The following is a 14,686-nucleotide window of genomic DNA, read 5'->3' on the forward strand; positions in this document are numbered from 1 at the left end:
TGCCCAGAATCTCAGGATGTTGAGCCAACACTGATACTTGAATTTGGTTCCCCAGCTCTGAAGTTGGCAGATCTGGCCATTACGCCTCATCCTCTCCCCACTTTCATGGTTCTGTTTTAGCAATCGACAACAGGAGAAATGGACTGGTGTATGCTGCCTTTTGACGAGAGCCCTGGCACTTATTTATTTTACAAATCAACCATTGGGTGTGCCCGTTCAGTCTAGTACAGGGTTTGAACTGAAAGCATAGCCTTCCAGTACAAAATTAAATGCCTAGGCAAAGTCAGAAACATTCCACACATTGTACCTGTGCTGCATAGTGCAGCAGACATACAATGTGTGGAATGCTTGGCACAATTAAAACATGTCTCCCTGGTTGCACGCATAGGTACTGAAAGTAGGGGCATGGTGGGTGCTGCAGCACCCCCAAAATAACCATGCTGGAGTTCGGAAGGTGAATGAGAAATTAAAATGTCTTTGTATTTTGATTTTATCTTGTCACATTTGCTGTGTGTTCAAAGACAGGGTCAAATGTCAGGCTGTCTTCTGACAAATTGCTGCTTTTTTCTTTTAACAGGGAGTCTTTCTCTAACTGCAAAGTAAGAGGATTTTGTAAAGTGAACTGACAAAGATCTGACTCACATATTTGCTTGGGTACATGGACTGTGAAGAAAAGGTTGTACCATGTAAAATAAATGTACAGTAATTATGAAGTGGATGAAAACAAAGAATCAAAACAAATCAAATCATTTTGCTTGGTGATGTGCAAATGGTAAATATTTTCTGAAAACCCATTCCAACATATTTTAGTTTATGTTCTAAGTACTGATATTAGTTAAACCTAATTTCAGTGCAAATGTTGTGGCCAATACAATGGCAAGTTTGCTATCTGTAAATGTCAGTGCTCTACCACACCATGTTTTACTAATATATTTGCGAAAGTGTGCTCAGAAATAAATCCACCACTAATGCAATGAAAACATCAAATACAAAAAATGCACCACCAGCTACATACCACAGCAGTACCGCATATTGCTTAATGGGCAGGACTCACTTTCTATACATGTTCTTTGCGTGATGCTTGGGTTTTTTATAATCCCTATGACTTTAATGATTAACATTGATGGAGGCTAATTGTTTTATCCAAATTTCGATCTGGCTAACTTAGTAGATTGGGCTTTGTGGCAAAATAACGGGTGGGTGTTCTGATCTGCCCAAGATACACCCAAATAGTGCTTCCTTAACCAAAATAGTGCAAAGGACTATTTGCATCACGAAAAGGTCGCTTTTCTAGCACTAACTACCCTTTTCATCAGAAAGCAAATACCCTTGCATCACTATGTACTGTTTGCCTCTCATTGTGTGACATTTTGCTGGTGCAAACACTTAGGGCCGTATTTAAATCTCAGCTGATGGACTACTGCTTCACAAACCTGATGGCTATCCCGTCTGCCGTAATACGATCTCCATAGGATATAATAGGATCGTAATATGGCAGATGGGATATCCATCACATCTGTGACTTAGTATTCCCCTCTCCCAAGATCTAAATCAGGCACTTAGTAAATCTGCTCCTGGGTGATCCAATGCTGAATGATTGCTTATTGTCTCTCCAGGAAGACCACCTCTCCAGTTTACACCACATAGGACAGTTCCCCATATCCACATGGCACCTAACAGCAACTCTGGTAGCACCATGATAATTTACTGGGTGAAAACCGGACTTGCTTTACAGGCCCTTCATTGTCAATTACACTGTAAGTATGAGGGACTCCCTGTCGTTGGTTGTGGAGTACTGACGTTCTGGCCCCTAAGTTCTGGAACTCAACTGCCACGACCGGCAGTGGGAGTACCTGCAGGGCAGTGACGTGGGGAGGGTCAGGGTGGGGGGTAGTAATGTATGGATTACATGTCTTTTCATATTTAATGGACTACAGAGTTTTACAGGTAAGTAAACATTTAAAAACAGGGCTGGACTGGGAACCAAAACCGGCCCTGGCAAAGTGCTCGCCTTCCCCCCCTCCCCACTCGAGGGGGTTGGTGGTGCCACCGAGCTCTTTGCCAGGGCCGGTTTCAGCCGATTTTGTTACAGGGCCGATTTTGCAGCAAAACCAGCCCCCACCCGTGCAGCGCACTGGTGGATTGCCATGTGCCTGCTACGGCCAGTCCGGCCCTGTTTAAATAAATAAAACTAATTTCGTTGCACGCACTGCATCCCATTTGGGTATGCAGTGCCCTCAACGAAATTTGTTTTATTTATTTAAATGTTTACTTGAAGCTCCGTAATCCATACATTACTACCCCCCACCCTGCCCCTCCCCCTCCCCACGTCACCGCTCTGCAGGTACTCCCACTGCCGTCCACGGCTGGAACTCAATGACCACGGAACTGAGACTGCTGAAAGATGAACATAGTTTCAGGAAAAAACTTAAGACATGGCTGTTCCCACGATTTTTCTTTTCCTATCACCTCTGCCTCCTCTCGTCAGCTTTGGGAAGCCCTTGGGTAGCCATGCGCTGTACAAATCCCCCAAACGTAAACATAAACGTACAGCACGCTGCTGGAGAGCTGCAGGTAGCCAGGCTAAGCTGCACCTCTCCAACGTACTGCTAGTGCAGCCCATCTCTAGATAAAAAGTGCATGTGTCGTAAACCGAGGGCGAACACTAGCCCACCTCACATGCCCAGTTTTTTCCATTTTTACTTTGAGAGTGTGGAGTTGTGCAGCAGAATAAGGGAAACGTGAGGGTGGCGCCCACTCAAACTCTCTCATGCACAAACTGCCCCCACACTGTATTGTGGAGTGTAAAGCACTGCACTGCAGCCATGAACAGGGCCCTCTGTTATTCTTACGTGGCACGCGCTCTGTCCTCCCTGCATGTAGCCAGAGCACATCATGTTGCTTGTGTATTCCCTCGGATAGACCTGCTGGCACTGCGCACTGGAGATGATCGGCTGGTTTAGGCACTGGAGGACGTTTGCATTCACCACTGGAAGGAGAGACACTTTTATTTAGTTATTTATTTTGAGCAGGCATAGTTTCTAGAATCAACGTCACACTTAGCAACAAAGTGGTACTTAAGGACATAAGCAGTTAAGTGTTCACATAGAGAGGTGCTCGTGATTATTATTTGAATAATAATAGCATGCTTTTACACATCACTTCATATCACAGTTTTTGCTTTGTTAGACACTTGATATAGCAGGCATTACTATAACACAGTTTAAAGGGGGCACAATTTATAGACCCCTCGAGCAAGAAGGACTGAGTTTCCTGTGCATGTCCTATGGGTCTCCCCAGATGATACCACTGAGCACTAAGCAGACAGGGATAGTATTTGGACACAGACAGTACAAATGCACAGTCTATAACAGCATAGATTATATATTTATCTTGTCGAAAATATTATACAAGGCTATTTCAGGTGAGGCAGACAGGGTGACAGGAGGGTTGAGATAGCCCACAGAGTGCTTGTAGATGTGGGTTTTAAGGACAGACTTGTCAGTGGAAGGACAGGGTTCGACTCAAGGTCTGGTGTGTAGCAGGAGCACAGGTCTTCAGCCACCAGCCATGTTATGGCGTTGAATCAGAATAAATTAATTCATACAGTGGTAGTGCCCTAAATTAGTGGCGGTTTAGTGATCTTTAAAAGTGGTAAGGTGTGTGTTGTAATCTCCCTCTTCCCCTTCACCACCCCTTCCTCTCTTTCCCCTTGGTACAGCCCACTCTGTCTCCGGGAGTGCGTGTTAGAATGTTCGACAGTGAGAGACTGCCGCCAAGCTGGGAGCACCTGTTATACTTATACTTAATAAACTTGATATTTGAACCCTCTACAGTAGTGATCATTACTACATTTATGGCGACGAGGACGAGGAGCTGAGCCAGGGTCAGTTAGGTGCTTTCCCCCCTGGATATGTGATGCTTGTGCGGACCTTTGAATTGAGAGACTCACCAGTTGACGATTGAAGATCACTGGACAGCAGACATATCGGCAAACCAGGAGGTAATCATCGAGGTGATTCCGGAATGGTGAAGGTGAGCTGGTGCCGTGTGGAAAAGAGGAACGTTCCCTCCTCGTATGAGGTCTGACTGGCGTCGGTGGATTTGGTAACCAGTGTCCCATGGCGGTATCCCGCGGTGGTGGAAGTAGCGTTCCAGGAAGCAGCGGGAGGTAGAGCCGAGAAAGTTGTTGGTGACGCGACTGTGAAAAAGGTGACTGGTATCGGGACACGAATCGGTCACAACTGTGACAGAAGACGCTGAGGAGAAGCGGGTGAGGAGGTATACCTGCTGTTAGTGCTGTGGATGAATATAGCCGGACGGGCAGAGCAGCGCGGTTCTGGCACAGTCCTGTTTCGACGTCAGTTGGGCTCTGTCAGTTGCTGTGCTTTCTACCACTACCGCCCTGGTGACAAGTGTGAGGCGGTCTTCAACCAGAAGGGTTACTGATTGGGAGCCAAGGCGGAGCTGAGACGCCGTGTCGACGACAGGAAGTTCCTGTTAATTAATCCTGGAAAAAGAAAGAGGACTTCGAAGCATATTTCCCTTTCTGGTGGCCTGTGGGAGAAAAGTAAGAAAGGAGAAAGTTAACTCGGTTTCCCTGTGGTGCCTCCGGGAAACGGTCACGGAGTGGGGAAGCAAGACTCAAGACTATAACCGAGGGATTCGTCTAAGCAGATGAGGTGAGCTTAAGAATCTGCGTGTTTGACGCTGGTCCGAGGCAGAGCGCTTGGTGATCGTGAGTGGTATGAATGACAGCACGGGGAAGCGGAGATCTCCTACTCACAGTATTATCCGAGGCGAGAGAATTATAACATTATAGAATTCGGGAGTTTTCATGTATTATTGGGAGGAAGATCATCCGAAGGGGACCCAAGCTGAAGCAGAAGCAGAAGCGTAGGGGGCCTTTAAAACACGGTGAGGAGCGTGATGTGGAACACAGGGTTTTAGGAAACTCAATAGACTGAACAGTGGCAGTGCGCACAGCTGTGCGAGGAGACAACTGAGGAACAAAGAGTGCAGCGAAACCTTTGTCTCCGGGATTGAAATTAAACTGAGGCAGCAACGCGAGCTCTTTGAAGTGACGGTGAAGATCAGGGCTAGCAGTCAATCCCTGTTGAAACGCGCGAAAAGGAATTGAGGGTAACACAGTGTGCTGCATTCTTATGAAACTGTACGGCTGCAGTGAACTGAGCTGGGTGAGGAAAAATCGGAGGAACAGAGGGTGTAGCGAGCTCTCGTTCCAGTCATTGAAGATTAACTGTGGCAGCACGTTTAGCAGTATAAATGAACTCAGGTGATCCAGGAAGGGAGTTAACCCCTGTGGCGGAGTCATTACAGATTCGAGGCAGTACGCCTTGGGAGGGAGACGTAACCTCTTTGTATCGATTTACTAGGGCCACAAACCTACAAGCGGCGCGAGCAAGGCATATTTAGGGATTTCAGGGAGCTAGGAAGAATAACAGTAGGTGGAGCAGGAAAGTTTCCTTCACATTTAGTACCCCAGTGCCCTCTGCCAGCGCATTATTTTGAATCTGCTAGGGGCGACAGAGAACTCCACAAAGTACCGCCATCTGTCTGGGTGTGGTGGATACCACATCTTCACGTGAATCACTAGATATAGCGGTGCATTCAACATGGAGTGGGGCCTAAGGTATAATTTTCCGCCTCCAGTGCTGTTTAAGGAGGGGGATGAAACAAACACAACAGAATGGAGTGAATGGAATGAATGCTTTGAGGAGTACATATCAGTCGTCGAGGAAGAGGAAGTATCTCTTATACAGGAGGAAAAGGCTGAAGTATTACGTCACTTCTTAGGAACTGAAGGACGGAAAAAGTACCATGAAAAGGGAAAAATATTCACGAAAGGATCAGTCAGAAATGTGAATGAAGGCATCGGGAGTGCGTGGGATGAATATAAAAAACAAGTCTTGTTGATAAAGGTACAAAGGGAAGGAGTGATCAAGGAAAGAATGGTAAGCCAAGAGAAAGATAATACCAGAGGAATAAACCCGGAGTGTATCACCTTCATAGGTGGAGTAGGGACATATATGATCTCATTTTCAGGATCACGTGATAGTTTGTTAAACAAGAGCAAATGGAAGAGAGAAGTAACTAAAAAAAAAAAATGGAGATGAATTCAAAGAGGCCAACATTTTCCTAAATATGGACACAGGGGAGGATATCAATGGAATAGGTTACAAAGTAACGGATTTAATGTACAAGAGAAATAAAACTTGGAGTACCATATGTATAACAGAAAAAGGATCCACCAGGCCAGGGTGGAAGGATCAAAGGAAATTGGAAATATCAGGTAATGTAAGAAGAAAAGAACACGTGGGTGAGCTGGCACAGATCCAAGGCTCACAGGGGAAAAACAGTGAAGCACGGAAGACCCGTGTGTTGACATTGAAGGATTCGGGTGACATTGATGGAGCTGCAAGTGACAAAGATCATGGAAAAGAAAGTAAGAAACATGAGAGGAAAAACAGTGAAGAAATGAAGAAATTCGAAAGAAAGGGAGAGTGCATAATTACTACAGCTAATGAACGGCAAAGGATAAAATGTAAGAGTAACCAATTCAATCACAAAGGGACGTGGCAAAGAACCACATCGTCTGAGTCCAAGATCAAAATGAGGAAAGAGTATGGAGACAAACATGAACAGGAAAGAGATATAGTTCTCCACAGACAGGGGCGTGAGGAAGCAGTTAATGGGAGAGCGGCCGGCACGGATGCAACTATGGGTGAAGCATGGATCGCTCGCACGTCACCGTCAAAAGGTTCGGTGGTTTTTCAAGAAGCTGCAAGCAATAAAGGACGTGGAAAAGAAGTAGCAAAGGACAAACTAAGGAAAAAACTTGAAATGTACCAAAGTTGGGTGGACGAAAGAGAATTACGTAAGAAATGCGAGAGACAAGGCAGTGGAAGTGAAGTTGTGAAAAACAGAGAATTCGAGAAAAAAGAGCAGCGCATTGTAAATGCAAGAAATGAGCGAAAAAAAATGAAAAGTAAGAAATACCTCTTTAATCGCAGTGAGACGAGGCAAAGTATCTCAGCGGTTGAGTTCAGGACTGAAACAAGAGAAGAGTATGTGAACTATGGTGGGCAGAAAAGAGAAAGAGACTTAAGAGTGTCGGAGGATAAGGATGAGAAGAAAGCTAATTACTTTCAAAGACCTTACAGTGGTAAGATGGAGAGTGAGAGTGGGGAAATGCAGGAATCATTAATAAGTCTTCCACCCTGTGGCCTGTCAGGGAAGAAGGGTCCATTTAATTATAATTGGAGCAAGCAGGAGTGTCATGGCCCAGGATACACTATGGAGTTCTTCCAGGGGAATCAAGGAAGGGAGCAGAAGGTCAGACTGAGGTCAGTAGAGACTGATGCTAGTGATCCGGAGCTGTTTGAAATGGAGTTCGTAAAAGGTATGGACTCTGCTTACGGCCAAGGTAAGGAGGGTAGAAGAGGGACCATACCAGTCATCGAGGAAGACATTGAGAGAGAGTCTTATCTTGTCAGAGGGAGCAGGCGGGGTGTATCCGGGTCCCAGTTACTGCCCAAGGTAGAAAACAGCGTTACTGCCTACACACCCTCCCCTATGGATATGGAAAGACTAGTAGAGGAGTGCTCAACTCCAGGCGGGAAAAAACTGTAAAGCTTGTTCACACTTAGAGGATCCTAGGGGAAAAAGTTAGGTTGCACTTTCTTCCCTGCCTTCTACCCTCGCTTTGAGACTTATCCCGCAGTTCTTAGAAATGCGATGGTGGAGTGGCAGAAGTGGACTTCTAAGGATCGGCATATCCGACAACACTTATTGTAGCACTCAGGGTGTTCATCCCTTTGGGAGGTCAGGACTCATCACGGGTCCTAGTGGACCAAAGGAACCAATGCTCGGGACTACCTTTTGTCAGATCTACACTGAACTTAACGTGATGAGTTCTATAGTTTACTGTTCAATTGTTCCCCTGATGTAGCTCCAGTTCTCCTTTGCCCTCTCCTTCCTTCTCCTGTCTCCACTCTTCCTCTCCTCCTATCCCCCTTCCCTCTTCCTGTTTTCCCCCCTCCTGGGGCGCCGCATTTCCTTCCTTTCTGTTCTCCTTAGGGGGGAAGGTGTGTTGTAATCTCCCTCTTCCCCTTCACCACCCCTTCCTCTCTTTCCCCTTGGTACAGCCCACTCTGTCTCCGGGAGTGCGTGTTAGAATGTTCGACAGTGAGAGACTGCCGCCAAGCTGGGAGCACCTGTTATACTTGTACTTAATAAACTTGATATTTGAACCCTCTACAGTAGTGATCATTACTACAGTGTGATAGTGGCTCCGGTTTCCAGCAAGAAATCAAAGCAAGCAAACCCAACTCCTATGAGGGTTTGGAGTAGGGCTCTCCCAGTAAAAAAAGAAATTGGGTCTGATGGTGCATTTAAAAGCACCAATTTCTTATAATTTTGCTCAAAAGTCGCAGGCTCTGTCAGGTCACTCATTAATTGTCTGATTAGCCCCATTGTTTCAAATGGTGCCGGGGGCAGGACATTTCTGTCAATTACTTACGCTGTGCTAGGGCCCAGCATTTTGTCATGGGTGCCCCTAATGCCAAGAATTACCTCCAATATGCCATCCTTTTGCCACAGCTATTCTTTATCCCAAGAATAAACTCTAATGTGCCTGCACCGGCATTTTGGTTTGAGTGCACTTTATGCAGAGAATACCTGGATTATGCCTGCATTTAGCCAGGGTGCCCCGATGGTAAACAACGTTTACCACAAAAAGTTTTCCTCCGCAGGGAATTACAATGGGTCGTTACAACAACCACGTTGTAACCAAGCATACCATTACTTTGCAAGCCGGAACAACGACTTGCGGAGGGGGCAGAAGGTGTTGGATTTAAAATCCACCACCTTCCCTATTGTCCGCACAGACTGGAGTTGGAATAGTAAATTATACTATTCCAACATCCAGCGCCCCTTGTTATGACTTGTGGGGTAATGGTATGCATGGTTACAATGCGTAATAAAGAGGTATATTCTGCCCCTGATATGTCCAATAATCGAGAACTTTGGCTGAGGTGCCTCCATAGTGGGGTGAGGTCAATGAGGGTCTTGACTCCACCCCAACCTGAACATAATGGATCAGGGTGACAGCCTGATAGCCATATATCCCCGGGCACTGCAGGTCTTGAGCCTCAAGCTCCAGGGGTAACCTTTATAGATAACACTGTAGCGCATCACTAATGGGCTCACAACTGAGCATATTAGGCCCTTAAGACCAAAAATGAGAAGTCATTAACCCGGAAAGGGCTGGTGCAGACGCCTCACTCGGCCAGCGCCAGCATGAGGAAATTCACTGCATCAGACCGATGCTTACATTTTTTATTATATCAAAAATGAATTTTAAACTTATTTTCACTATTGTTATAATTAAAAAAGTGGTGGAGAACAACGAGAACGCAGAGTTTGCACCCAACAGGGCAAGCCACCGCTGCCCTAAATGCCTACATCTTCCAATCTGGGAAGGAGGGTGGTATGGTTAATATCTCTCTCCATATGTTCGAATGGGGCGTGCACATAAACCTGATAATAGTAACCTGTACTTATGGGGCTCACTGAGGTTTTCTTTATGAGACGGATTACTACCAATAGTTTTAATTCAGATGAGAGGATCCCCTCCTCCAGGGAGGTATTAATAAGAGTTTACCTAACAGGCGCTGGGAGTGGGTAAACCAAAAGTCATTGCAAAAAAATACATTCTAGTAGGGTCAACCTCTCAACAACTCGAGTCCAACATAAATAATTAGTAGTTAGTGAACATTTTATTGATCACGATATCTTTATCTTCCATCAAATTTCCCTTAAGTGTCCAGAAATCGAATAGTGTATGACCAGTTTTCTAGATGTACTTTAAAGGACTAAATGTACTATCCTAAAGATGGGATTATAATTCAAAGCAACAATATTCACAAACAGATGCTTAAGGGAAACTTAATGAAAGATAAAGGTATCATGATCAATAAAATGTTGATGAACTGCTCTTAGGTGCAAATTTTGGTTCTTTATTTACAAGTCTTGCCCCGATGAAGTTCCTATAAGGAATGAAATGTGTCAGCTGGGCTGGCTCTGGGTTGCTTGTGTTCCGGGTCAGGCAGGGCCTGACCTGGTGGTTTGGACTGGACTGTTTCCATTGGAGCAGGGTCAAGACTGATGTGCATATGACTGGGTCCAAACTGTTCTGTCATGGTGTTCCAAATAATGATGGATTGGGATGCGGCCTGAGTAATTACCAGTAGCTGAGATGAATTCAAGCATTCCATCCATCACTTTATCTAGCCCATCAGGGCTTCCCAGCACTTAGAGAGATGGTAAATCTGTCTATTAGGAGCTAAACAGCCAAGTCTTTAGTTCCTTGCGAAAAGTGAACACGGAGATGCAGCATCTTAAAGAGGCCGGAAGAGCGTTCCATAGTCTGGGACCAAAAAAAGAGAAAGACTGCCCCCCATGTGAGCATATCTAACCCTCGGGACAATAAACAGGAACCCACTACTGGATGGCAGGGTGCGAGCTGGATAGTAAGGGAATGCCAGTTTCTGCAAGTACAGAAGTCCTGAGCGGGAGCAGATCTTGAGCATATAACATAGTGCTTTAAAATCGATACGCTTGGTCACTGGGAGCCAATGAAGATGTTGGAGAAGCCCAGATGTGAAAATACTTTTTTGAAAGGTGGAACAGGAACATGGCTGTGAAATTCTGAACAACCTATAGGCATTTTAAGGATGCCTTATCAGCCCCCAGGTGTAGAGCGTTGCCGTAGTTGAGCCTGGAGAGTATCAAGGCCTGGACGATAGTTCTTCCTACACCCCTAGCAGATGCCTCCGATCTGCCTCGAAAAATCTGCTCATAGTTCTAAAGGTTAACAAGGCGAGATGGGGTGGTAGAGCTTTTTCCTCGCTCGCTCCAAAATTATGGAACTCACTCCCCCCCGAAATCGCTAGACAGCCGTCTCTGACAATCTTTCGTAAACTTATAAAAACGTGTCTGTTCTCCCTATCCTATTAGCCCTGATTCATCCAGTCTTTCCACTCTTTTATGTTCTGCTGGTGGTTATGTCTATGTTGTTTCCATCTGACAGCGCCTTGATGCCCTTTTCGGGGCTAAGTTCCTTTAGCGCTTTACAAATATCCCATTATTATTATTATTATTATTTAGCCGAGAATGGAAGAAACCACAGTATCTTCTTTAGCTTTTTAAGGTTGCAAAGCACATGGAGGCCACTTTGGTAACTTGAGGCTTTATAGATAGAGTGGAGGCCAGCAAGAAACTAAGGTTCTTTACTTTATTGGTGGGGATAAGTGGAATTCCCAACATGGCTGTTGATGAAGGCCCCAAAGTCAGTGGTTCTTGCCCATTATCATCACCTCAGTCTTGTCGCCATTTAACTTTAAGGAGCCGGTGTTCATCCAAGTGGTGACCAGGCTGTGGCACAAGTTAAGATCTTCTGAGCTGACTGCTTGTCCTGATGACGGAGAGAAAATACTCTGGGTGATGTCCACTTTAAAGAACATGGTCAACCCACACATTCCACCAGGCCCACCAGTGGGCAGATGTAAATGTTAAAGAGCAACGGGCTCAGGTTAGAGCCCTAGGGAACGCTCGATGAGAGAGGGAGAGTTTCCGACACTGAATTATTTGAAAAGACATGAAACGCGCGGTTTGACAGGAAGGAGGAGAGCCATGCCAGAGCTGAGCCCTTAATACTCAGAAGGATCAGTCTGTCTAAGAGAATTGCATTGGACACAGTGTTGAACGCAGTGCTAAGATCCAATAGGATCAGAGTGGCTGTGCCGACAGAATCCACAAGTTGTCTAATAAAGTTGTCTAATGTGTTTAGTGACTCCCAAGAGGGTAGTTTCAGTACTGAACCCTGCTTGGAAACTGGACTGAGAAGGGTGGCGGGCATCCTGGGTTTCCACAAATGTGGTCAGCTGAGAGTTGACCTGTTTCTTCAGTATTTTAGAGAAGATAGGGAGTAATGAGATAGGTCTGACATTGGACAGATTGTCAGAGTCCAGGTGAGGCTTTTTGAGCAAAGGGAGGACCATGGCGCGCTTCCAGGCCTGAGGCAGCAGCCCTTCGCTTGGAGAGGTGTTCAGGAGTTCCAACACTGGCTGTAATGCTTGTGGGTTTAACATACTTAGGGGGAGATTTACTAAGATTTTGCACTGTGTTAGCATCACAAAAGTGATGCAAATCGGCGCAAAATCTTTTTTTTCCAATTTACTTTCCAGCGCTAAACGTGTATAGCACTGGAAATGACGGAAAAGTAATGTGAAGCAACTCACAGCGCTGCTTTGCATTACTTTGCGCCATGGGGGTGTACCAAGGGTAGAGCTGGGTATTCCCTTGCAACAACCCAAGGTTTCTTACGCTAAATCCAATTAGTAAATTAGATTGGGTTTAGCGTGAGAAAACTGCACCCTTGTGAATTAGGCGCAAGGAAGGAGAAATGCTTTAATTTCTCCTTCCTTTTCTGACTTTGCATGTGTGCTGTACTGTACAGCATACAAAGAGGGAAAATGTTTGAAGTGAGTCTCAGCATAGTATTTTGTACTGGAATGGTACCCTTCCAGTACAAAATATATGCTAGACTCACAGAGACACCCTTGCACCATGGCACAAGGGTGTTTTCATGGCGCACACAGCTGATTTCAACACCGGCACTAGTGAGAGGGGCGGAGAGTGCCTTATTTTAGTAAATAGGGCACTCTCCTCCTCTCTCCTTTTCACATAGCGAAGTGCTGCTTTGCGCTATTTGAAAAGTTGGTATATCTCCCCCTTAGTTTGGCTAGGGGGAAGAGGGTCTAAGGGTGACCCTGATTTGCTGGAAGCCAGGAGGGCCATCAGTCGGGATTGGTCTAGTGGGATAAAGGACTGCAACCCTGCTGATGGCTTGCCCGTCCTTGGTGTGATAAGATCCTTAGAGAGAGGCAGGAACGGGAAAGGACTGGAACTTTCGAGCGTTAGGTTAGGGTTGTCGGCTCTAGCCTCCATAAGACCAGTCTGGATATCAGTTACCTTTAAATAAACAAGCATTTACAATGCAACGGTTTCGCCTTTGGAAAGTTAGAGCTATTGGCATTGTAAATGACAAAATTTGTATTTATGTGTTGGTTTTGAAAACAGATAAATAAATGGCATTGTCATTTACATAGCCAATAGCTTAATCTCTCGCAAATGTGAGACCTATTGTACCCTATGGACGAGCTCAGCAGACAGCAATTACTACCACACACACACACCCAGAGCCACACACACACACCCAGAGCCAGCCACACACACACACCCAGAGCCACACACACACACACACACCCCCAGAGCCACACACACACACACACACACACCCAGAGCCACACACACACCCAGAGCCACACACACACACACACACACACCCAGAGCCACACACACACACACACACACCCAGAGCCACACACACACACACACACACACACACACACACACACACACCCACTCTCCCCGTGCCTAACAAAACAAGCCCCCAGCGCTTCGTGGCACTCTACACTCTCTCTCTTGTATCAACCGGTGGTGCACTATGGCCATAGAGCCTACTGTTCAGTGAACCAAATAACTACCTTCTGTGGGCACAGGCTCAGTAACACATTGTGCACTGAGGCAAACACGTCTCTAACCCCTGTATGGTGGTGGTGGCACGTTCGTCATTGTCCTGTACCGATGACCATCCCTCACCCCATGAGACAGTGCCCACTGTCCTGGTTCGTCAGTGCCCGCTGCCCATGTGTATACTCTCCGGGTATATGTTGCTCCCTGTAGCGCTGTACACACACTCGCCTCCCTCTTCCTAATATTCCAGTTTAACCCTGTCCCGGTACGTCACTTTAGTGAACTCTCTGCCCGAACTCATCTGACAGCGGCTCCTTACTGTAGAGAGGGTGGGGGCGTCCGTGTGGCTGTGCCCCCTGCTACTTCCCATCCGTGCAGCCACGGTAAAGTAAATACGGCTAGCCACATGTATACACAGTAAAAAAAAAAACAGTTGACGCCATAAATGACCCAAGCAGGAGGGGGGGGGGGGGAAGGCAGCTATAGGACAGGGAGTGCGTTCGCATGTTCTCACACCGGCTGAATACCGTTCCGTACACTTCGCGGTGGCAGTCTGTGTAACTTCTGCAACACAGCAGTAATATGCCCTTACCAGGACACGGGAGAGCTATTGCTGGGACCGCACACACACATCGCTCTTGTGGAACCGATCCACGGCGATGAAAGTGCTGTGGCCGGCCATAAAGCGGGGAGGTAGCATATTTAAAAAACAAAGTGCAGCGTCCATTTTGAATGTGCAATGGCATAAACAAAGTAATTAAAATGTATCAAGTGGGCAGGGCCGCAGAGAACCTGCACAGCGGATGCGGTATGCAAATCGGGGGCTCTATCTGCAGCAATTAAACTCGCCAGCTCCATCGAGAAATGGGTCTTTGTACGAGAGCGCCTGGTCTCCTTAGGCGAGGTTACGTTACAAGAGCCTTTCCCAGCGGGGCTCCTGTTATGTTACCGCACATGTGGTTGGATGTGTGTGGCCTCGGAAAATGCTGATCTGAAAGCGGCAGCTGTTTCGAAATCTAAGCATGTTTTCAGTAAATGGTAGCAGAACACAGACAAAAAAAACTTG

The 14,686-nt window shown here is 46.2% G+C and overlaps 1 protein-coding gene across 1 annotated transcript in view; it reads right to left on the reverse strand.

Annotated features, from left to right (window-relative positions):
• LOC144762898 (trypsin I-P1-like) overlaps window positions 1-14,686 on the reverse strand; it is a 38,782-nt gene that overhangs the window by 2,815 nt on the left and 21,281 nt on the right. The window contains exon 3 of the mRNA XM_078648195.1: window positions 2,853-2,989. Coding sequence (XP_078504321.1) covers window positions 2,853-2,989 — 137 coding nt within the window. The remainder of the gene's footprint in view (window positions 1-2,852; window positions 2,990-14,686) is intronic.

This window comes from Lissotriton helveticus, chromosome 6 (assembly GCF_964261635.1).
Source record: "Lissotriton helveticus chromosome 6, aLisHel1.1, whole genome shotgun sequence".
Lineage (NCBI taxonomy): Eukaryota > Metazoa > Chordata > Amphibia > Caudata > Salamandridae > Lissotriton > Lissotriton helveticus.